The 22,440-nt window shown below is 33.7% G+C and overlaps 2 protein-coding genes across 3 annotated transcripts; one reads left to right on the top strand and one right to left on the bottom strand.

Moving 5' to 3' along the window:
- Nucleotides 1-2,297: 2,297 nt before the first annotated feature.
- On the top strand, nt 2,298-6,104 carry LOC132760359 (beta-1,3-galactosyltransferase 1-like). The gene is made up of 2 exons (XM_060752344.1): nt 2,298-2,600; nt 3,422-6,104. The coding sequence occupies exon 2, from the start codon at nt 3,604-3,606 to the stop codon at nt 4,807-4,809; it is 1,206 nt and encodes a 401-aa protein (XP_060608327.1). The 5' UTR covers nt 2,298-2,600; nt 3,422-3,603; the 3' UTR covers nt 4,810-6,104.
- A 4,401-nt stretch (nt 6,105-10,505) lies between these two features.
- Nucleotides 10,506-22,128, bottom strand: LOC132760358 (uncharacterized). 2 transcript variants are annotated; one of them, XM_060752341.1, is made up of 4 exons: nt 21,737-22,128; nt 13,077-13,378; nt 11,835-11,942; nt 10,506-11,350 (listed from the first exon to the last, which is right to left on the bottom strand). In XM_060752341.1, the coding sequence occupies exons 1-4, from the start codon at nt 21,876-21,878 to the stop codon at nt 10,781-10,783; spliced, it is 1,122 nt and encodes a 373-aa protein (XP_060608324.1). In that variant the 5' UTR covers nt 21,879-22,128; the 3' UTR covers nt 10,506-10,780. The 2 variants fall into 2 exon arrangements, with proteins under 2 accessions (XP_060608324.1, XP_060608326.1); XM_060752343.1 differs by lacking the exon at nt 21,737-22,128 and adding an exon at nt 17,742-18,172.
- Nucleotides 22,129-22,440: the final 312 nt, after the last annotated feature.

Below are 22,440 nucleotides of genomic sequence, written 5' to 3'. Positions count from 1 at the left end.
CAATAAAATGAAACAATTAGAGAGAGAGATACACTTTATATCAATTGAATAAATTTTACAGATGTATGAATATCTATATCAAAAAAATGGTATACGTGTACATTAAGTCGTGTCATGCGGTAATTGGTATTGAGCAGGTGAAACTTATTTTATTTTAATCTAGTTTGTGAATACATACCTACGAAAACTGTATACAGATATTGTTAATGAATTCAATGTATTAGAGATGAGGAAGAAGAAGAAGATTGTTGAATTATCAATTTAGTTAAGGAAACCCCCTAATGGGCACAATAAGGGACTGTAAAATTGATAACATAGGGCAGTTATATACCTTAATACCTGTATGCAAAAATATAACAAAATTTATTATGTGGTTTATGAGCTATCGGCATTTTTCTGAACTAAAACTTTTCTATTAGAAGGGCTCTTTTTCAGAAATGAGGAAAAAAATGTTTTTCTGTTGCTCAATGTTTAGAAACAAATAATAACATTCAGGTAACAAATTGCACGAGCAAAATGATTGTTTCTAAACAAAATGTTTTGAATATGTATAAAAATGTTACCCTATGTTAAAAGCCTTATTAAAAATATCCCTAAAATTTACCACAATGAGGGGCTGTTTTCAAAGTTGGCCTAATTTTTTTTAAAGGTATATTGGATGATCTTGCAAAATATGAAATACTTTTACAGTGTAGTTTTTTTTATTTTATTAAACTTTGAAAATATCTGGTATCATATTTGCTATTAAATTTGGCATTATTTAGCAAAAAATACCTATAATAATTTTATAATTAAAATCAAATACTTTTTACTCTCCGCTAAGTGATCTGAGAGATACATAAATAATGTTAAAAAGAAAAAAGAAAGAAAAATATTTGCCCCTTCTGGTGTATGAACCTACGCCCCTATGTTTCAATACATATAACAAGTGATTTTAGCCTATTTGAATACTTGAAGTGGAGGTAAAGCATTAGGGGTAGACTACCTCTTTATGTGATAAACATATAAACAAGCACACATATAATAGCGTGCAAAATACAATTTGCATGAACGTTGCCATTGTAACATACAGTATATTAACTATATGGGCAAAAATATACAATGACGTGATGTATATACAACAAGATGAAGACTTCCACTTCTCAATTCTCCTCGTTACTTGCAAGTCGTTGAGGAGGGACAGGGCATCGGCAGAAGATTTGCGGCTCCTTGCTGTGTTAAGAGTTGCGTTCAGTGAATGCCGCCCTTCCATGTTGATCGTGTTTTTCATAATTTAATGGGAGAAACAACTCTAAACTTCCAGTATTTTGGTACATCATTCTTCTTCGCCTCTCACTGGAGTCCAGACTAAAGTCGCGGGTAGTGACAATAGGCAGGGACGACGAGGAAAGTGTGAGCCTCTACCACAGAGAGTGACGGCTTTAAAGGCAAGTTTTATGCTGGCATAACAGTCATTTTCAGGGATATCTTCTTTTCATATTGTTTCATGTTACTGTACATTTAGGTTCTCATTGGCCGCCGCACAGTGACCTTTCTTTTGGTTCAAAATTTGGCTTGTGAAAATTGCATGAAGGTAAATTATCACCATTTTGTGCTTAAAATTAATCATTTAAGAGAATAACTGATGCCATGTCATGCATCCGTACTCGGCAGCGAAAGTTGCTTTTTGTGCCCTTGCGGGCAGATGGACCCTCATTTTCACATAGACTATATACATACATACATTCCAAACTTTTATGTACGTATAAAAAATTCTTTCCTTAGTTCGGAACTCCTTAAAAGAAAAAAAAAACACAAGCATTCCTACTGCATTGCCTATCGACCAAACATTAGCTTATTTATATATTAACATGAATTTACAATTGATTTATTAATTATTTGAACTTTTTATTTTCAATCAAAATTCTAAAGGTCTGTTATATCTGTTAATATACAGCGAAAATCTTTTTTTTTTCCATCTGCGTTTCCGCAGACGACGTGGGTGCGGGCAATCAAAACATCTCGGCCATTATTCATAATCTCACCCGAAGAGTAACGGCAAAACACGGACAAGATGCGAATGAGGTGCGGGAATTCTTGGTGTATATAACCACGTGTCGATAATAGTGTTTTGCACGTCACAAAGTAAACGGTTTTCGTCTCAATGAAACTGAAAACAATATACAGAAATGTGTTGGTAATGAAACGTTATTTTGTTATTGAAAGAATGTAATATCTTGAGAGAAAATTATAATTGATATATTGACGTATTCCACGTCAACGAGATACTGTAACATATGCTCAACAAGAACGTAGGAACTTGAAGTTATATCGCCAAATGCAACATTTGGTTATCGAATATTCTGTAAAATATCACATATCTTCAAATCCTTGAGTTTTACTTTGTTTTTCTTTTTTTTGGCGATCTTTTTTCCTGGTTTTTTTTTCTCTGTTAACAAAGAGATACGTGTTGATATAAATTAAGTATCTGATATAATTACTTTTCATCTAAATCTTTAAGTTATTAAGAAATCTAGGCAGACAAAATCAGGAACTATTCAAATTTTACAGCAAGGAAATTAATATTTTAGAGAAAGTAAATTCTTTACATTCACTATAAGGTAAGATGGAGCTTTTTATTTTTTTAAAATTAATATTTAACTATTTAAATATACGAGAATGATACTGAAATTTTACTAACACATTCTAACAAAACGTTCACTTCTCAAAAGCTTATTTCTTGTTTATTGCTTAAGTATTTTAGTGTTCTACTATATGTTCCGAAATATTACAAAACTACGCAGTAATAAAGCTATTAAACCATTTTTTTATTGTTTTATTGGCCTTCAGATATTTTTTTTTGAAGACAAATACGACTATGTTAACATTAAGATACTTTAATGTTACATGGTATTCCTTTCACCGATGTTTATTTTTTGATAAAAATATGCATACACTAGGGAGTTAGACCGTGACTCCCACCTTACTCAGCCTTTGTTAATGTTCCGTAAATTTTAACATCTTATTACGAGTGGGACATTTGTCTCAGTTATAAACTTGGTTTGATTCAATTTAATTACAAAAATCATATTTATCATCAATTGAGACTTGTCGGTAAATAATTTTTATTTCGTATGGAAATGGTTTTAAGACAAGTTTTATGATTAAGTTGATGTCCTACCTGTGTTTAAATGTTAAGAGTTTTTTTTTATTGACAATTGACATGGACAAATAAAGCCAATGACTGGACCTGACCATCCCAAAGGTTCTAAATCCATCACTAAAACATTATAAAGTTTGCTATATGTTTATCGTAATCAATTGCTATGTGGCTTATTGCACCTTTAAATGTCCAGCTTTCAGAACATCAGTATAACTTATCTGTTAAATGATTTAGTGTAATTTATTGATTCTTTAAAATTTTATGTGTTGTTTCTTTCAGGTCAATGCTACGGTCAAATTTATTTCCGACAAACAATATCAATATCTAAACTCGCCAAAATTTACTCTATAACAAGAAACAATAAACAATAGATTGAAAAGAGCTCATTTGTTTCCTAAAAGTCAAAGAGTACCATACTGAACATTAATTAGAATAGAATTAAAAATAGAAACTAGACAAACATGCTCTCAAAAGAGGACATAACACGCTGGAAAGAGATTGGCTTGGGCCATCTGGAAGAGGTCAGTAAACGTTTGTCAAGGCTAAAAATAGCTGGGATGAGGGTATCAAAGGGAAGATACGAAATCATTCTTAGTCTATGCGTTCTTGGAAACATCTGGTTACTACACGCGATAGTTTACTATAATCTCCAACATTTAAATCAGTATCAAAATGGGACAGATATTGAGGATGAAGGCGAATATGATCTTGAAAAGGTCACATTAAAACCAGGTTTAGACACGTTAATTGGGACAAAATATGTGCCTATAACTTTACATCGAGAATATTTAATGGAAAATAAACATTTGTGTACTTCTGTGAAAAACCTAACTTTGATAGTGACCGCTTACACAGCTCCGGCAAATTTTGACAGACGACAAATTATGAGAGGGTCATGGCTGAATAACTCTAACTACGAAGGTCTGGGTACAACAAAAGTTGTCTGGCTTTTAGGAAGAACTTCAAACGCAACTCTTCAGAAAATGATCGAAGAAGAATTCGAGCAATATGGCGACATTCTTCAAGGGGACTTTGTCGACCATTATTTCAACTTAACACATAAAGGTGCGATGGGTTTCAAATGGGTGGCAGAGCGTTGCCGAAACGCTAAGATCGTTTTAAAGGCCGATGATGACATGATACTAAACATGAAACAATTGTACACACACATTCTTCCTAAAACAATCCTCAACCAGAAACGCCATCTTTACTGCTATAGAAACCCCCACAGTCAAATATTGAGGGACAAGAAACTGAAATGGTTTATAAACGAGAACGAGTTCAGAGGTGACGTCATATTTCCGGTTTATTGTGAAGGGCCAGCTGTATTTATGACAAACGATATTGTCCCGGCTCTTGTGAAATCTGCCAAAATGTTACCATTCTTTTGGCTGGAAGATGTATATCTGTACGGTGTGGTTCTACAGAACGTGCCCGGATTGACGTACACCCAGTTTGGTAGAGGTGTAGAGTATGATCTCCATGGTAAACGCGTGATTAAATGCTTCCGGGAGACACTGACCACGTGCACGTTTATGATTGCGGCTTGCTCGAACCAGACCGACATGATAGAGGTGTGGAAATATATGCAGCAACAGAATGCAATGTACTTACCTCATCTGATGGAGCGGATATTTGAAAACATGGTCCTTCCACCACAACCTTAACTGATTTTGTCCATCAAAAATAATAAATGTTTGGTTTTATTAAGGAAAGAAACCTGAATGGCATACGTTATGCTGAAAATAAGGAGTCAAATGTTTTATCATTTACATATACATACAGAGGTAAAGAAAGATATATAACATCACCTACATTCTGTGTCTACCAACAACTTGTATTATACAATTTAAGTTAAACTGTTTAGAATGTATATTAACAAAGCATGCCCGGGCAAACTGGCTCCAAAAATCCCATGATTGTTTTAGTGTTTCACAATTTCATTTGACATGTTTGTTCAAGTTTTTTTAACAGATACGAATACAGTGAAGACTCTTTAATTTAGAACACCATCCAGTGGAAGACGAAATATTTTGGATATTAGACAAAGGATTACTTTAGGGAGAATGTTATAAACTGCTTTTGTAACAGAGTTATAGCTGTATAGAAGGCCGCTCTGTAAAAAATGAACTGTATTTTGCAAAATCCATATTCGATCGTTAACATATTCAGTTATGTTAGTTAAGTTTGCTTTGACTATGTTTTTAGACATCTTTTCTAGGTGCCTGTTTGCACGGAAGGGCGCCTAAGGTCTTCATCCACCAGTAAAGCAGGACAACCACTATTTAACCTATGACCTAAGACCCAAGAAAAATAGGAATGTTTCACGTATGTTTTACTGGTCTGATATTAAAGTTTGATGGCTTTAGATATTTTGAAGTATACCTAGCTAGTCTTCTTTAAAAACGAATTTGAGCTTGGCATTTTCCTTATTAATGTTAAATAGTCAATGTTGAGTGGTACTGTTCAATTTCTAATTAAAAATAAACATTAAGTACTGTTGAAGTTATGACAATCTGTTCTAAGTCATTTTCAAATACTAAAATTGACAGATTAGTAAAGCCTGTTTCTTTATAGTTTACACCTAGAATGTTATTTTGTTATCGTTTATGAAATTATGTCTATTAATGTTGGCATTTCATTGTTTGTGTAAAAATTTATGTTAGAAATTGTGTTAAAAATTGTATATTTATGTTACAATTTGATTGTTTTGCATTGACATTGTGTTTATGTTCAAACTTTATTATTTGCATTGATATTGCGTGTTTATGTTAACATTTGATTATTTGAATTGTCATTGTTTCTGCTGAAATTGACAGTTTATGTTGAATTTAAGTTTATGTTTACAGATAAGATTTGAGTCATTATAGTATTAGATTATGTTAATCGTTAATCAATGTATGTGTAACACAAGTTTTAGATTAGTTTACGGTAAACACAAGTAAATAATGTTTATTTTAAATGTGTTGTTTTTTTCCTATATACAGTTGTGTAAAGCTGTTCTTGACACTTATTCAATAGATAAAAGTGCTTATCGTATTTCAATTTCTTTCTCACTCTACACGTTTTGTTTTTCCGTTCATGATCTGTGTAGTGTATTTCAGATATGTAATACATGTATCCGTCATTTTAATTGCTGCATCTGATCATGAACATGTACACATGCGTGTGTATTCAATTTTGTGATTTATCTAAACAATGTAAAAATTAAGTTTTTCCGATGCTTGATAACAGTACATTTTTTTTTTGTTTTGTTTGTTTGTTTTTTTTGAAAAGGTCGGGAAAACGAAGTCCATGGAAGATTTGTGTATTTTATTTTATTTTATTTATTTATATTTTTTTGAGGAAAAAAAAGAAGAATGGGGTGATAAATCTAGGTTTCAAATTGTATGCCAGTACATGTAATTGGCATAGTCATGCACCTTTACACACCAATGAAAATGTAATGTCTGCTATATCATAGTTACTGGACAAGCATGAGTAGAGAGATTTAACAACGCAGCAGTTCGGTTTCTAACTCTATATACTAATGATACTACAGAGAGGCGATGCCAGATGAATTTAGGCGGGGCTTATCAGCTAGTGGCTAATACTAGCTGACCAATAGCGAGTCAATATATTGCATCTGCCTTTTTCTCAGAAGAATAACATGCAAGTAGCTAAAAGTTCATGAACTTAAAATCCCTGAAGAAGTCGAATGTTAAACAATAACAAACAAGAGCCGGTTGAACCGGGTGATGCTCTCCGAATAGGTTTTGGACACAGGAAGGTATACCTCTTGTATTGTCAGAGTTATGTCACAGACAAAGTTCAAAATGTAAAAACAGCCGAAATGTTGCGCGCGACACGTCGTCTTAATATGGTGATCATTTCTGTGAAATAGTTGTAAAATCCGACTTCAAATAACGAAGTTATGGGCCGGACACGATTTTGCTGCAAGGTCATGCTGTGACCTTGACCTTCAAGGTAGCGACCCAAATGCTGCGCGCTACACGTCGTCTCAATATGGTGATCATTTCTGTGAAATAGTTGTAAAATCCGACTTCAAATAACGAAGTTATGGGCCGGACACGATTTTGCTGCAAGGTCATGCTGTGACCTTGACCTTCAAGGTAGCGACCCAAATGTTGCGCGTGACACGTCGTCTCAATATGGTGATCATTTCTGTGAAATAGTTGTAAAATCCGACTTCAAATAACGAAGTTATGGGCCAGACATGATTTTGCTGCAAGGTCATGCTGTGACCTTGACCTTCAAGGTAGCGACCCAAATGTTGCACGCGACACGTCGTCTTAATATTGTGATCATTTCTGTGAAATAGCTGTAAATTCCGACTTTAAACAAAAAAGTTATGGGCCGGACACGAATTCGGGACGTACGTACGGACGGACTGACTGATGGACGAACGGACGGACGGACAACCCGACGACTATATGCTACCCCGAAATTTTCCGGGGAGCATAAAAAGATAGGGTATAGAAATTCCATGGTTATTTGAATAATCTCAATTTTATGGAGTGCGAAAGGCAGATGAGGGGAGATAACAAAAATAGCTTAACATAGAAGATTTACTTCCTTTTAGTTTAAGTTACCTAATATTCAAGTGTTTTGTTGTTTTTTTTTAATGCAAAGTGGACTGAATATAATTTATAATGTATTTTAGAGAAAAGTTCTGAACTCAACCAGAGCACGACCTGGGGCATGGAAGCTCCAATAAGGTCTTCCTGTGATGATACGCGCCCCAGGCCGTGCCAGGTGCACTCCCCAAGTGGCGGTCGGGAGTCAGGACTACCCCCGACCTCACGATGAGCCCTATATTAAGGTGTCGGAGGTCAAAGTTCCCACTATCTTATATAATTTAATTAGCGAATGGCAGTATATCGTAGGCCAGAAGAAGAAAAATATTTCTGTTGTATACTGTGGATAGAAATGACATATTTTGTATAGTGAATGTTTTCTCTAGCAGTTTGAAAGATAACGTTTGTTGCTATTTAATTAAAAAGACATGTCATTAATTTTCTTAGTATAATGGCAGTTTGTTTTCATTGAGAATGTGTCTGACAGTTTATTTCTGATAAAATGGACGGATCTGAGTGATATGCCTTCTCAAAATGTCATTGTGTCTTGATTTTAATTTCACTTGATTTCCCGTTTGTCCAATAAGTATGTATATTTCATTATTCCATTTTGAGTATTTTTGTTTGATGTTTGTTTAGAATAAGCACTTTCTGTCCAATTTTATATGTTATTATCCGAGTATTTAAATGCCTGTCTGCGTATTTCTTCATTTCTTTTGTGTTTTTTTTGTACGAGTCCATTTTTCTTACTTTCGCCAATGTAATGTCTGCTATATAACTGGACGAGATTAAATAACGCAGCCAATCGGTTTCTAAATCTATGTACTAATGATACTACAGAGAGGCGATGTCAGGTGAATTTAGGCGGGGCTTATCAGCTAGTGGCTAATACTAGCTGACCAATAGCGAGTCAATATATTATAAAGTTTTAACGCAGTCTGTCAATAACTTTAATGACAACTAGAATAATTGTCAGGGGAGACATCACACTTGACTTATTCAATAATGGAGGCAGCGATGAAAGACAAAACTACGAAAACAATAATAATTACAATACAAGTATATTTCTGTATCAACATCAACAAAGCACTCAAACGCCCAAAATTTTTGCATCACATATTATGCATGTTAATGAAAGTAAAATTGAAAATACAAACAGAAATGTCTATGGTGTAATGGAAATGACAACACTTTGAAGCACCATATTATGTGGGTGATGATATGAACATATATTTGATGTAAATTCCTTGTGAAATAAAGAATTTAACGTATAGTATGATAATTGTCAAAGAAAAGGGTGGATATTTTTTAAAATGTTGGTGCTAGAGTTATGTCACCAAAGAGCAGGCATATAAAGTTTAAAGTAGATCCCATAAGAAATAAAGAATTTTTGACTGCACAAATAACTTTAACCAGAAGTCTGGACGCGAAGGCGGACGCCTGGGAGAGTAGGACAGCTCTTCATTAGCTTCGTATGGTCAATCTCAAAAGGGGTTGTGCAAAAGGTTATCAAGGTAAAATGCATACGACCGGATGAGCACAGTAGTTCGGCCTCCCACAATACTCTTCAGTTATAAAACATAATGAAAGCAATATTGAACTTTGATAACTGTTATAAAGAAACACACAGCAAGTCTTTTTTTCCCTTTATAAACAATTATTTCTATATATATATATATCAGTATAAATGTCCAATTATTTCTTTAAAGTTATTGGCAACTACAGGACTAGCAATTCATAAAAAAGCCGGGCATGACTTGAATATATATATATATATATATATATATATATATATATATATATATATATTATATATATATATATATATATATATATATATATATATATATATATATATATATATATATAATGCATTTAAATAACATATAAAAAGGCATTAAACGAGCACATTTGAAATACATGTAGAAAGAAAAGAAGGGCATACTACATGTATCAAGAATTATCAAACAGAGACATTGTCAAGAAATAAAAAGGAATTCACGCATCCATACATGTAATTAAAATAATGTGACGTAACAATGTGACATCACGTCATTAATCAATCATCCCTAATTAATTGATTTTAATATCTTTAATTGATTCATATTTGATAAGAAAACGCACGCTTTGAAACATAGCCGAATGCAGATATCAGAACATATCCACACAACCACACGTTTTCAGGCCATACAATCATACATTACAGTCATACTGAATAAGGTCATAGTTATCATTTTTCAAACATACGGAATTAAAACATAATCACACATACTTAGATCATATAACTCCACAGTTCGACGGAATCAGACTTTATCTTTAAAGTGGATTGATCTACAATGAGCATGTTTTCCAAATACTTATAAAGACATTATAAAATAAAATACATAATTTGGAAAATCTTATGAAATACTTTTGGAATATTTCTGAAGTGAACATGTACGTATACATGTATGAATAATAATAATAATAATAATAATAATAATAATAATAATAATAAAAACAGTAATAATAATAATTATAATAATAATAATAAATATTTTGTTCTAGAACACTTTATCATTTATTATATACTTTTATGTCGCATTGGATCATGCATAGATCCATATATATGATTCTTTTGTGTATGATACTGAATACTAACTAGGACAAACAGATCCAAACCAACACAAATCTAGATCTGAATACTACCAACATAATTATTTATGATATTACAGATCATCTAGTGTAAACCAATTCACTTTAAAATGACTATGTGGTTCAGAAAGGCAGAATCTACTGAATAAGACTAGCATGTCCTTTTTTTATTATTTTCAAATATTAGCTTCATATTTAATATTTCCAAACAAGGTTGAAATATAAACTTTAAGCTATCCAAAGCCTCAGCTAAAATTTTATAAATAATATAGGCAAGAATAGCACGGTCTATACAGTATGTACATGCTTTCGTGACTATTTAAATTCAACCCAATTATTACACTACATGACCTGAAAACAGGCCCAACCCTGTGTCGTAATCAGTCTATTATTTTAATGAGGAGCACCAAGTTGTTTTGTCTGATATTTATTTCACGGTTTCTGGCTGTGGACACTGTATTCCATTCTGCTCATTTTTTATAAACACCATTTCGTTAAAGTTGGCAAGTTCTTGTTTTATATAGCATTTGGTCCATTTCACTTTATTTTTTAAATCTATTTTATCAGTGTGTAAATAATACAGTCTATTTAGAATGATGCTTAGCACAGACTGGTCAAATCTGTGACAAAACCCGTATTTATTTGCAAATGCGCATTTTGAATAGAACGTGCTATCCGCATCAATGCAAGTTTTTGTAAGCGCACATGACACCCACGGTCTCATTATGTATTTGTATGTAAATGCGTTTCTTTTAATAAAAATCAGTGCGGCGTTAAATCGGAATGTGTTCTTAAAAGCACATGGCTCTTCCCCTAAGGCTTTGAAAGTTCTTGTGTTTGTTTCGTATGCTAGATTAACATCCGGGTTTCCGAGAAGCTTGTGCCCGGCAGCGATCCCTTCTCTCCTCGCAATGTCGATTCCGCCCTGAAGGTTGCCATCGGGAATGTAAACAGCCGAATCCATCCAAATGACAAAGCCGAACTCTTGAAGCGCCATCTGTAATTTGAACATTCGGACAGTAATATAACATCATTTTCATCCAAATAAATGTTTCTAAAAACGACTTTAAATGAACTCAATGAAATACGCTACCCAACATTAACAGTGTTAGATGAATTAAATAAAAGAACAAAATACTATCAAAGAAAGAAAATATGTAACGGATATTGATGGAAAATAAAACATATTATATACTTTATGTTAATATTTAAGTTAATATAAAGATATTTAACAGGTTTTGTTGGGCAGTTTAAGCGGATGCAAGCTTACATAGGCCGAATTTAAAGGCCGTTGACCGTTAATATACGACTATGTAATGAATCACCAGTCTTAAAACTGCCCAATTACTGGATGAAAATTTTTAAAAAAAATGAAATATATGTAATTTTATACATTACAGCAGCTATTTATCAGATTATATAAATGTCGAAATTGACCAATAACCAACAAGGTTACAAGCGTAAATGTTTTTATAAATTACCTGAATAACGACCGGTTTCCACGCATGTGACGGTAGATAATTCTCAAGGAAATCTGGATACAAGTCGAAAGGGAATTGTTTTAGAACACATTTCCCACCTTCACATATCTGAAATAATAATTTACATATAAAGTTTGCTTTTTATGTACTCCAATAGCGAAAGTCATCGTTGATGAGCGGTTAGTGTTTCTGGTTTTGCATTACTTATCTGTATAAGTTCAAGTACCGCCAGTAAATTATTTTACGTGACGAATGATTAAAGACAGAGGTTCTACAAATAGATGTGCACGTGCCACTAGTCTGAAGGAAGTGGCTACCAGACTCCTGGAAGTGGCTACAAAATTGAATGAGATGGATAAAGAACTGTCGGCAGTGGCTGCTGAATTTAAGAGAGCGGCTATTAGACTGCCGGAAGTTGACACTACACCGAAGGACGTGGCTACTAGAATGAAGGGCGAGATTTCTAGATTAAAGGAAGTGGCTAACGGAATGACGGAAGTGGTTACTAGACTTACGGAAGTGGCTAATAGACTGATGGAAGTGGCTTCTATAGTCAGAAAGGCATGGTTACGAAACTGATACGGACATTGAAACACAAATGAAGGACGCGATTACAAAAATAAAGTAATGTGTTAGTTGGTTAGTTAATGTTATCGGTAAAAACATGATTCAATGCATGAACAGATATCTTATGTAAATACTGCCAATTCACCACCTTTGATGTCATAGTTCACGTTTGATGATATACAGTATCGATTTAAATCGACAAATTTTATGTAAAAATATGTAGAAAAAAACCCGAAAGATTTCGAAATCACACGAAATGAAGCATAACGTGATATATCTTAATGTTTATATTTATTATATTATTCACCTTTTTGGTCGTATGAAAGGGATGAGCGGTATTTTATACTTAAAGGCTCCCCATGACACGTGTTATATGCGTTGACATTTCATTTTTTTTAAAATGTGTGTAAGTCTTAGTATTTATAGTCAAATTACGAAAAATTATAGTTTCTTCTGCACATTGTAGATACACCCCACAAGTTGGACAACTTGCTTTGTTTTTGGAAACAATATTTTAGAAAGAGCAATGGCAGGTCGCGATGTGTCTTTAAAAGCAAATGTTCATATCAAAGAAAGAAAATGTTCCAACATTAAGATAAAAAATTACCTTTATTTGAAATCAATATAATAATTATTTTAAACTAGTGATATGTAAACAAATCCGGCTTTATTTACCTTTTTCCTTTGATCCTCGGTCATGCCGACATCAAATACGACAATTTTCAGTTTTGGTGTCATGTTAGCAGATAACCTATCGATCAGTCCTGTAGCTAGAGCGATATGATTGGCTGACGTTGCCGTGACAACCACAGGCTCGGCTGCTTCTTTTAAGTCTCCGATGTCTTGAAGGCCTAACCGGTTCAGGTACCTGACCGAGTCGACTAAAGGGTAGTTGACAATTTTCTTCTTATTATCATCAGGTAACGCGGACAGACGCGCAGACTCCGGGCACTGTCTGGCACTGGCATCTGGAACCTCTGAAATAACGCAGACGATATGTTTACATAATCATGATATGTCTGTTATAACGAACAAAATGACGAACAATTTTACTTGGTTTGAAACACCCGTTACAGACACGTGCAAAATTGACAGTTTTATATTTTCCGTTCTATAAATTTGATAAAATAAGGGGTCGTTTATATCTACGACAAAATCTTGTTCACTAATCAGTTAATTAGTAGAAATAAGATACGAGAAAAACACTCGTTCGAGGTTGTCAGAACATATACCAGGTATTTTTCATGTAATACTTTAAATGTAGTGCAAATAAGTTACAGCAATGTCATAAGAAATTCATGGTGTAATGTAATATCAATATCGCACTTATTATTTAAGCTAATACAGGGGGGTATTTTAAATAGCTTACATGTATATTATTCTGGGACATAGCGCTGTATAATGTCATTTTTTAAAAGTGTTCCACGTTATAATGTTCAGCTTAAGTTTATGAAAGTTTTTCCCCAACACAAAAGTACAAGCGTTGTTTTATAGATTATCATAATGAAGCTCTACTTTGCTTCCAAAACAACAACAACAAATCATATAATAATAATAACAACAACAACATAACTGACCCACTATATTCATGCCCTAAACTTCCCATTTGTTACAATAACAATGAAAATATTTGTAGTGACACTTGTTTAAAAGAGTATATCGTTTCTTTACATGCCATTTCTCTTGTTAGATCTAATTTTAAAGATCAGATTTCATAAAAGAATTTAAACTTGATCAATCTTTGAAGATCTGATAAGTAGAACACTTGTTAACGATCAACTTTGATCGATGACCCAAACCTAGGTAACCAAGCCCAAACCAGTATCTATGTTATAAAAATTTGTTATTTCAGATTTGATTTTTACATAGCTAGATTTTATTATTGTCGGAAGAAAGTCACGTACGGATCAAACCTACAGTACCGGACAGTTGCTCAAAGATTTACGGTGATAGGATGAGAAAATTGACCTTATTTTTTTATAATTTGCTGGTACTACTATTATAAACATTATATAAGTGTATACATGAGTAGGAATAACGTTAATTGATCTTGACGATTTTAACAAATTGAGAGAAAAAAAAACTTATTTTGATTACAAACAGCAACGGACATTTTTCCGAATTTACACAGGCTTTACATTGACGTTATATCGTTGGCCAGGGTACAAATGACTTAACAAGTTTTAACATCAGCCCTGTTACAGAATAAACTGTCAATTATGATTAATATCTGGTATAGTTACAGATTGATGTCTTTACGAATATACTAAACTAGCAGGGATTGTCTTAAGACCAAGGTTTGCAAGTTCGATCCCTTACAAGGCTGAATTAGTGCATTGGTCGTGTCCTGTTATAGATTCGGAACTTTTTTTCTGAAGGATTTATTTCTACATCAAAGGTATGACCAGACTATCAGACTATGTATCTAACAGTCTAAGCGGGGTGAAACTTTTGACCGGAGCACTCCGTACACACATTAAGTCTGAATATTAAAGAATTGAATTGATATTTCTGTTACCGTTTAATAAAGAATGATCTGAATTATGACACAACTGAGGGTGTCTCCCACTCGGATTATTGATTGCCACAGTGAATAAATATTTTATAGATACAACTGCAGCAAACATATTCTAGAATTTCAACACGGAAGAGAGTTAGAAATAATGTGTTGTCACTTACAATCGACTGAATCAATAACATGATAATATGACCTTAAGGTCGGGTATAAATGTAACTGGGTGGTTCATTATCGGAAGACTTCTCACTTCCCCTCGGAGCGTGCACGTCACTGAGAAGGCACAGGGCATCGGCAGAAGATTTACAGCTTGGCTGGTAGCAAACTCAACTCAACTAAATAGAAGCCCCCCGTATGCTGTAACAACGGGATCGTTACTTCGTCAACAACTGCGGACCAGCTGCCGGTGTCCTGACTAACGCCGAGGGGAGTGGCCCTACAAAGTAGGCTGAGACGACGAGGATGTTATGCTAGGGTGCGTGAGCCCCTAGTACAGATAGACGGCTTGTAAGGCAGGCCTTTTGCTGGCACCAACAGCCCTTTTCAGGGCTACCCTTTTATATTGTCACAGGTTACTGTACATTTAGGTTCTCATTGACCGCCGTACAGTGACCTACTTTTGGCTCAAAATTCATATCTTTGGCTAATACTCCGTGGAAATTGCATGGAGGTAAATTATCACCACTTTGTGCTTCAAAATTAACTCTTTAAGGACATGACTGGTGACATGTCCGGGGTCCGTACTCGACAGCGAAAGCTGCATTTTGTGCCCGAAAGGGCGGATGGACCCTCATTAAGCACACACATTTTCGGAAGAGAATAAAATTTATGTCATGCTGAAGCATGGATGAAAAATTTGATCAATTATTTACAATAAAGTATTGCACACTGATTTTTTTATTGTCCCTGTGTTAAAGCATAGCACGTGAAGAATGTTTCCTTAGCTTGGCTTAAAATATTATTTCAATGTATTTAATTGTATGGATCAATTTGAGATAAAACAAAATCACTAAGTGATTCGTATAATCAATTATTTATATAGTCTGATTTTATTGACCTGTCAATTATGAATACATTATAGCACTCATTTAAATATTCGATCCCACTTCGGTTTTTTCCGTTTATTTTACGAGAATTAATATGGAGTATATCACTTACGTTTGGAAAACTCTCACTAGATTAATGTAGGTTCTTGTAACATCCGCAATAGCACAGTTGGTTAAGTGATTACCTAATGCATGAGGGGTCCGAGGTTCGATCCCCTTTTTTGACATTCTTTTTAGACTTATTCTTTCTTTTTTTAAGTATATTTTAATGAAAATGGTCAAGCGCTTGCAATTTGTCTACACGGATATGAACCAACTAAGAAACACTGAATTGTCACATTTTATATTGTATAATTACATTTATTGATTTTAATCGGAATTAATTTTCAGTATTTATTCTTAAACATTGTTATATACAAATGTATAGTATTTACAAAAAGGTGCAAAACATATTAAAAACGGAACAACCATAACTTAAAAACATGTTGAAAATAGTTATGAATAAAAAAAATACTGGACATACTCTGTCTCGATCCTACAACACGTTGAACATTCAGATAAAATATACCAGTGGTTTACCCTATTGCACTATAACGGCCAGTGTAACTAGTTCATAAAAACAAGATGAATTTAATCACATCTTACTGCGCACATCTCACGGAATTTACCGAACATTTATCGAATATTAATATATTCTGTGCATTGACTGTATAATCAGTATGGAATTGACAGGTTAATAAAATCAAACAATACTGTAATAACGCATTCTACAGGACAAAAATCTATAAAATTAAGTCTTTAGGATAATTTAAGATAAGAAGGGGTATCCGCTCATTTTTATGAGGACATCCCGCGGTTAAATATTGGGTGAAAATATAGGTAATATAGCAAGTTTACGCTCGTGTAAAATTTGAAAATGTTTCGGTGGTAAAATCAAATAAGCGTCGAAATGAGCAGCAAAAAAATCTTGGTAATCCGGCGCTTTCTTTAGAAGTGTGACAATGTTGGCCAATACTTCAAAAAGATTATTGTAAGACGGAAGCCTTTTAACTTTAAACATAATCAAATGATTACATACCCATGAGAAATGTAAACTGTATATAAATTGTAAGAAAAATCTGTGATAGTATCGCAGTGTTAACAAAACAGGCGTGTTTATTCCGCCGATTGGAATCACAAAGAAATTTAATATTAGCTAAACCAAAACATGTCGCAATACATAAACTGAAATGTTTACATTTGAATGCTCGTTGTTTTGAAGTTAGAAAAAAGAAGTAAGACCTCTCTGTTCTGATTGTTTTGTTTTTCATGCTGGTATTTGATTTCCAAACAATATTTACCTCCACCCCCACTGTATAGGTTCTTACCATGCACGGGTTAACTTCACGTCGTAGTTAATATAATGCGACGTAACGCTAGTCAACCCGACAATTTGTGCACTATACATGTAATTATAAATAAAAATGTATTTTATTTATCATAATTTATGATCTAGCAATTGTATTTAAACTTTTCAGGATTTACGTAAGACTTTGGTTATTCTATTATTCCTTTTCTTTTCTTTTTATTTTAGAATTAAAGCTTATCATTATTCCATTACACCAATTAAAAGATCTCACAATATATATGCATAAGTCTCAAAAACCTGGAAATATTCGCAGACTGTAATATACAAAGAGACCAGGAACATATTCTCTGACAAACTGCTATTGAACAACAACAACAACAACAACAATCAGGAAGGAAAAAATAAACACGCAGTAAACTAAATGTACTTGCCTATAATACCAAGTCTCACTAATGTATAAGAAACTACAATTGCTCCCATGATTATTAAAAGAACTTGTAAATTCCATCGCGTCCTGAACGTGGACGCCATTTCTACACGTAATATACTAGTTCCGGTTACTCCGGTAATTCATCTGAGGAATCGCGAGCTAATTTGTCTTAATAATTATACAAAAAACCGCATTCGTCTGTTTACATTTCCATTCAGAAATCTTCAAGATAAGTAAATACACATAAACAGACAAAAGTAAGTAAATATCTTTAATCAGCTTAATGTACAAGAATGGACACGGTGTTTTCTTACATATTTTACTACCTGTAATACAAATTACAAACACGAAACTTATTTGGCCATGAAACTTCGTATAATCCTGTAAAATTGGCATAGAATCGCCGCTAGCAAGGTCGGCGTATCGATCTTCAATGTAATCAATATGATTTACAGATATAAATCATTATATATAACGCGAAGATATTTGGAAATTTCAGTCGAAGTTGGCAGGTAACGAATAAATTATTTACTGAAAAAAATATATCGGCTATTAATATATAATGAAGGTGTATTGGTATTTCAATATTAAACCAACACGATAAATCAATCCATCAGTCAGGATGGTGTACATTGACCGATCTATGTTACCTGAAGTGATCCAATATTGGTTTAACTGATTGGTTTGTGTAGCTATAAATAGAACAGTTTGCGGTTTTTCCTTTGACTGAAATGCAAACGACTCTGTTAATATTAATTATTCAAACTCATCAGAACTTTTTGAAAGACCTTGATTTCATAGGACAAAAACTAGTACATCTGAAACTCTGTAATGCATATACAGTTACATTAAAGAGGATACTATTGTATTGGCGATGTCTTTTTCCGGTACGCCGAAGTAAATCAATTTACAGGCAGAATTGTTTAAACAGAGCCAGGTATTTATTCTACGGGCAGTTTATTTGTTAATTGTTACCCGTCCTATTCCCATAGTGGGGCTTTGGATTTACAATTAAAGTCCTGGTAACATCTACCCCCCCCCCCCCCCCCCCCCCCCCCCCCGGAACAGTCATCCCGTATGTTTTGCCAATTGTTGGATACATTCCTAATTATTTTTCGGCAAAAAAAAGAGCTGAACTCGGCTCCTTAACCCCCGCTTTCCCCGGGCATGCAGAGCCGGGGTTCGAACTGACTGGTTCATAAGTTACAGAACTCTGTGTTAAAGAAATAACGGATTTGAAAACTTATAATGTTCAGTATTTAAACAACCCTTTCAAAGTTATTTTTTATACAATGAATAAGCTGGCCTTGATAATTTAACCAGGAGCATTTTGTTTATTTATGTTCCTGATTAATGTTTATAAAAAAACTAGAGATATTTTTATTATCTCCCTTTGCTCAAAATCTAGGCATTTTATGCAGTGGTACGTAATCTTGCAGGTGAATTTAATGAAATTATAACATTAATACTGTAAATTAATTAAGGCTTAATCCAACATTCCTTCAAAAGGCAAAATATCATTTAGATAATCCTTTGCTCTTTAAAAAAAGGAAAGGTTATTAAGATATTTTAGTACAAACTTATTTATCTGATTTAAGAATCATTTAAAAAATCTTGACCGTGTTTTGGTTGTGAAATTATTTTAACTTTGTCATTACGGAAATAAAGACTGTCAAGAGATAATGAGATTTTAAAAAATAGAATCAGTTGTAAAAACATGAAATCGTTGTTTTATTGTAAAAGTTTTATAAAGCGTCTTATTTAAAGACACAGTCGGACTGCGCCGTTCTTGACCAATTTAATATAGTTTTAACTGCCGATTTACTTTATATAGACTGATTAAATTTAGCCGAGTTACCAAAGTAAATGTGTTGCGATTCAGTTGTAATACTGCAATTCAAAATTAATTTCAAACACTAAATGATCTACGCTTCAAATTAACAACGATATTTGAATCGAGGCAGAAAAAAGAACTTAGTACTAATATTGGTTTAAACATATTTATTTAAACGAAACAAGTTCTTGCAACTTATATTAAACACTTTCGAGTTCGCTGCCTGAAACTAACCAGTACTGGTGTCATGTCGTGGCCGTAACATAGTGGGAACTTTAATCTCTGGGTGAGAGGCAGACACCTTAACCACTAGGCCACCGCTCCCCTAATATAGTACTAATATTAGGTTCAGTTTGAACATAATTATTTACGCTCGAATATGAAACAAGATATTGCAACCTCGAGTCCGTTTCCGAATACTTGGCCTGAGACACAGGCAATCGGTGCGTGGCTTGGATAGTATACATGTACATGACCACGCCCACTTACTTTTTTATAAATTTTTTTTTTTCACTAATAAAATATTTTTTTATTCAAAATATTTTTAAAATATTTTATTTTCAATAAATCAACAAAGAAAATTTGTTTTTAAAAAATTTCATCCATATATACTATTAATATAGTAAAGGTAGAAAGGTTCGCCAGCGGACCTACCACCAGGCCTTATGTTACCTCCCAGATCTTTGTTAATTGTCAACCAATTTTCACCAAATAAAGTGCAATCTACGCAGAAATGATTTTTCTTTCGAAAAATGTACAATATTAGAACAGTTGGTACGACAAAAGATGGAATTTTAAAGCAAAAATGCACTTTTTGTCTAGGTCGGCCATCGCATGACCAAGCCGAAAGTAGACGATTTTGAACATAAATCGATCTTTTTCTTAATAACAAACTAATGTCAGTGCATGCAAACAGTTGAAATAGAAAAGGCAGCTATAAAACTATCGCTTACCGGTCCAAAGTTAATCCAAAACGTCTGCAGGTACGCACTTTCAGTAGTTATTTGCACTAACTTTTTAAATTTCCCGACATTGTACATGTATACAAATTCTGATCCGGATATTCAAGGTACGCATGCTCGGTTCCCGCTGGTACCCAGCTTCGCTCAATTTTTATTATGCGAAAAGGGGTACGCATCAGATACATCCGGGTCAGCATTTGTATACATGTAATGTCAGGGAATTTAAAAAGTTAGTGCAAATAACTACCGAAAGTGCGTACCTACAGACGTTTTGGATTAACTTTGGACCGGTAAGCGATAGTATTATAGCTGCCCTTTCTGTTTCAACTGTTTGCATGCACTGACAATAGTTTGTTATTAAGAAAAAGATCGATTTATGTTCAAAATCGTCTACTTTCGGCTCGGTCAAGCGATGGCCGACCTAGACAAAAAGTGCATTTTTGCTTTAAAATTCCATCTTTTGTCGTACCAACTGTTCTAATATTGTACATTTTTCGAAAGAAAAATCATTTCTGCGTAGATTGCACTTTATTTGGTGAAAATTGGTTGACAATTAACAAAGATCTGGGAGGTAACATAAGGCCTGGTGGTAGGTCCGCTGGCGAACCTTTCTACCTTTACTATATTAATAGTATATATGGATGAAATTTTTTAAAAACAAATTTTCTTTGTTGATTTATTGAAAATAAGATATTTTAAAAATATTTTGAATAAAAAAATATTTTATTAGTGAAAAAAATTTTTTTTATAAAAAAGTAAGTGGGCGTGGTCATGTACATGTATACTATCCAAGCCACGCACCGATTGCCTGTGGCCTGAGAGGCAAACACCTTAACTACTAGGCCAACACTTACATCACGTACCGGTGATTCGTCCCTTTTGTTGCGGAATTTTCAGTGTCATTTTAAGACTTCTTCTGCTACAAGCATCGAAATAACGTATTTATAACACTAACCGCCACATCCCTGAACTTCCTGGCATCCTTTTTCTCGCTAATTTGTCGACTAAGTGACACAAAACTTAGCTGTAGATATAGGATTATCAGCTAACACAAAGATAGATTAACGAGACAAGCTAAGATTTACATATTACAAAATTATAGAAAATAAGTGAGGCAACACGCTCCCTTAGCCGCTAATTAAAAGAAAGTGAACCGTAGTTGAACACGGAGAGCGGCAGTGACAGTAAAATATTTCTCACCTACTTTCTTCGTACATGACAGCAGCATAATCGGTACAGGTAACAACAAGATCACTGTTATATCTATCAGTATATTCTTCCATTTCTTCACGTAAGTCTTCGACACTGTATTCCGTTTGATCGTAGACAGAAGCTTCATCATGATTACGAGTAACAAAAATAGAGCTTTATGGCTGTCAAAGTCAACGACACGACCTATCTTCCGTATTGATGTACAATGTCTACACAATTAACTTTTTAAAAACATTAATAACTGTATGAAGTCATTTTTGAAAACTTAAAACACATCGCCCCAAGCTTGTTTTAATGTTTTATTATTGGTGTATGTCTTTTCTAATGGAAAAATCATTAATATACTTGTACATGTACACATAAATGCATGTTGCCATGTTGTTATATTATGGAAGTTCTCAATGGAAATCATGGAACATCTGTTTTTTTCAGTGACAAAAGGGAAAGTTACATTCATAATTCGATCGATTTGTTAATATACATGATGTAAATTGAGTTTGAGGTTAACCAATATATGTGGAAAATAGAAAGATAAGACTTTACATACCTGTTTCAACAAAATATTTTGTGTTAAAAAAACCAAGTTGTACAGTAAGGAGACAAAGTCTTTGTTTTTAGAAACTAGTGTGGGACAGTGATTACCGACATGTAACAACAATGTCATTGCGTAGGCATTTTCAGTGCCTAAAAAC

The sequence above is a fragment of the Ruditapes philippinarum genome, unplaced genomic scaffold (assembly GCF_026571515.1).
Source record: "Ruditapes philippinarum isolate M1 unplaced genomic scaffold, ASM2657151v2 ctg32_1_1_1_1, whole genome shotgun sequence".
Classification (NCBI taxonomy): Eukaryota; Metazoa; Mollusca; class Bivalvia; order Venerida; family Veneridae; genus Ruditapes; species Ruditapes philippinarum.
The sequence above is the reverse complement of the archived record's forward strand: the minus strand, read 5'-3'. Positions and strand labels throughout refer to the sequence as shown.

Coding starts and splice junctions, on each gene's coding strand:
- LOC132760358 (XM_060752341.1), bottom strand. CDS start 21,878: ATGATGAAGCTTCTGTCTACGATCAAACGGAATACAGTGTCGAAGACT. Junction 13,379..21,736: donor GTCATGTACGAAGAAAGTAG/GTGAGAAATATT, acceptor GCGTTATTTCAG/AGGTTCCAGATGCCAGTGCC. Junction 11,943..13,076: donor CCGAGGATCAAAGGAAAAAG/GTAAATAAAGCC, acceptor TTATTATTTCAG/ATATGTGAAGGTGGGAAATG.
- LOC132760359 (XM_060752344.1), top strand. CDS start 3,604: ATGCTCTCAAAAGAGGACATAACACGCTGGAAAGAGATTGGCTTGGGC.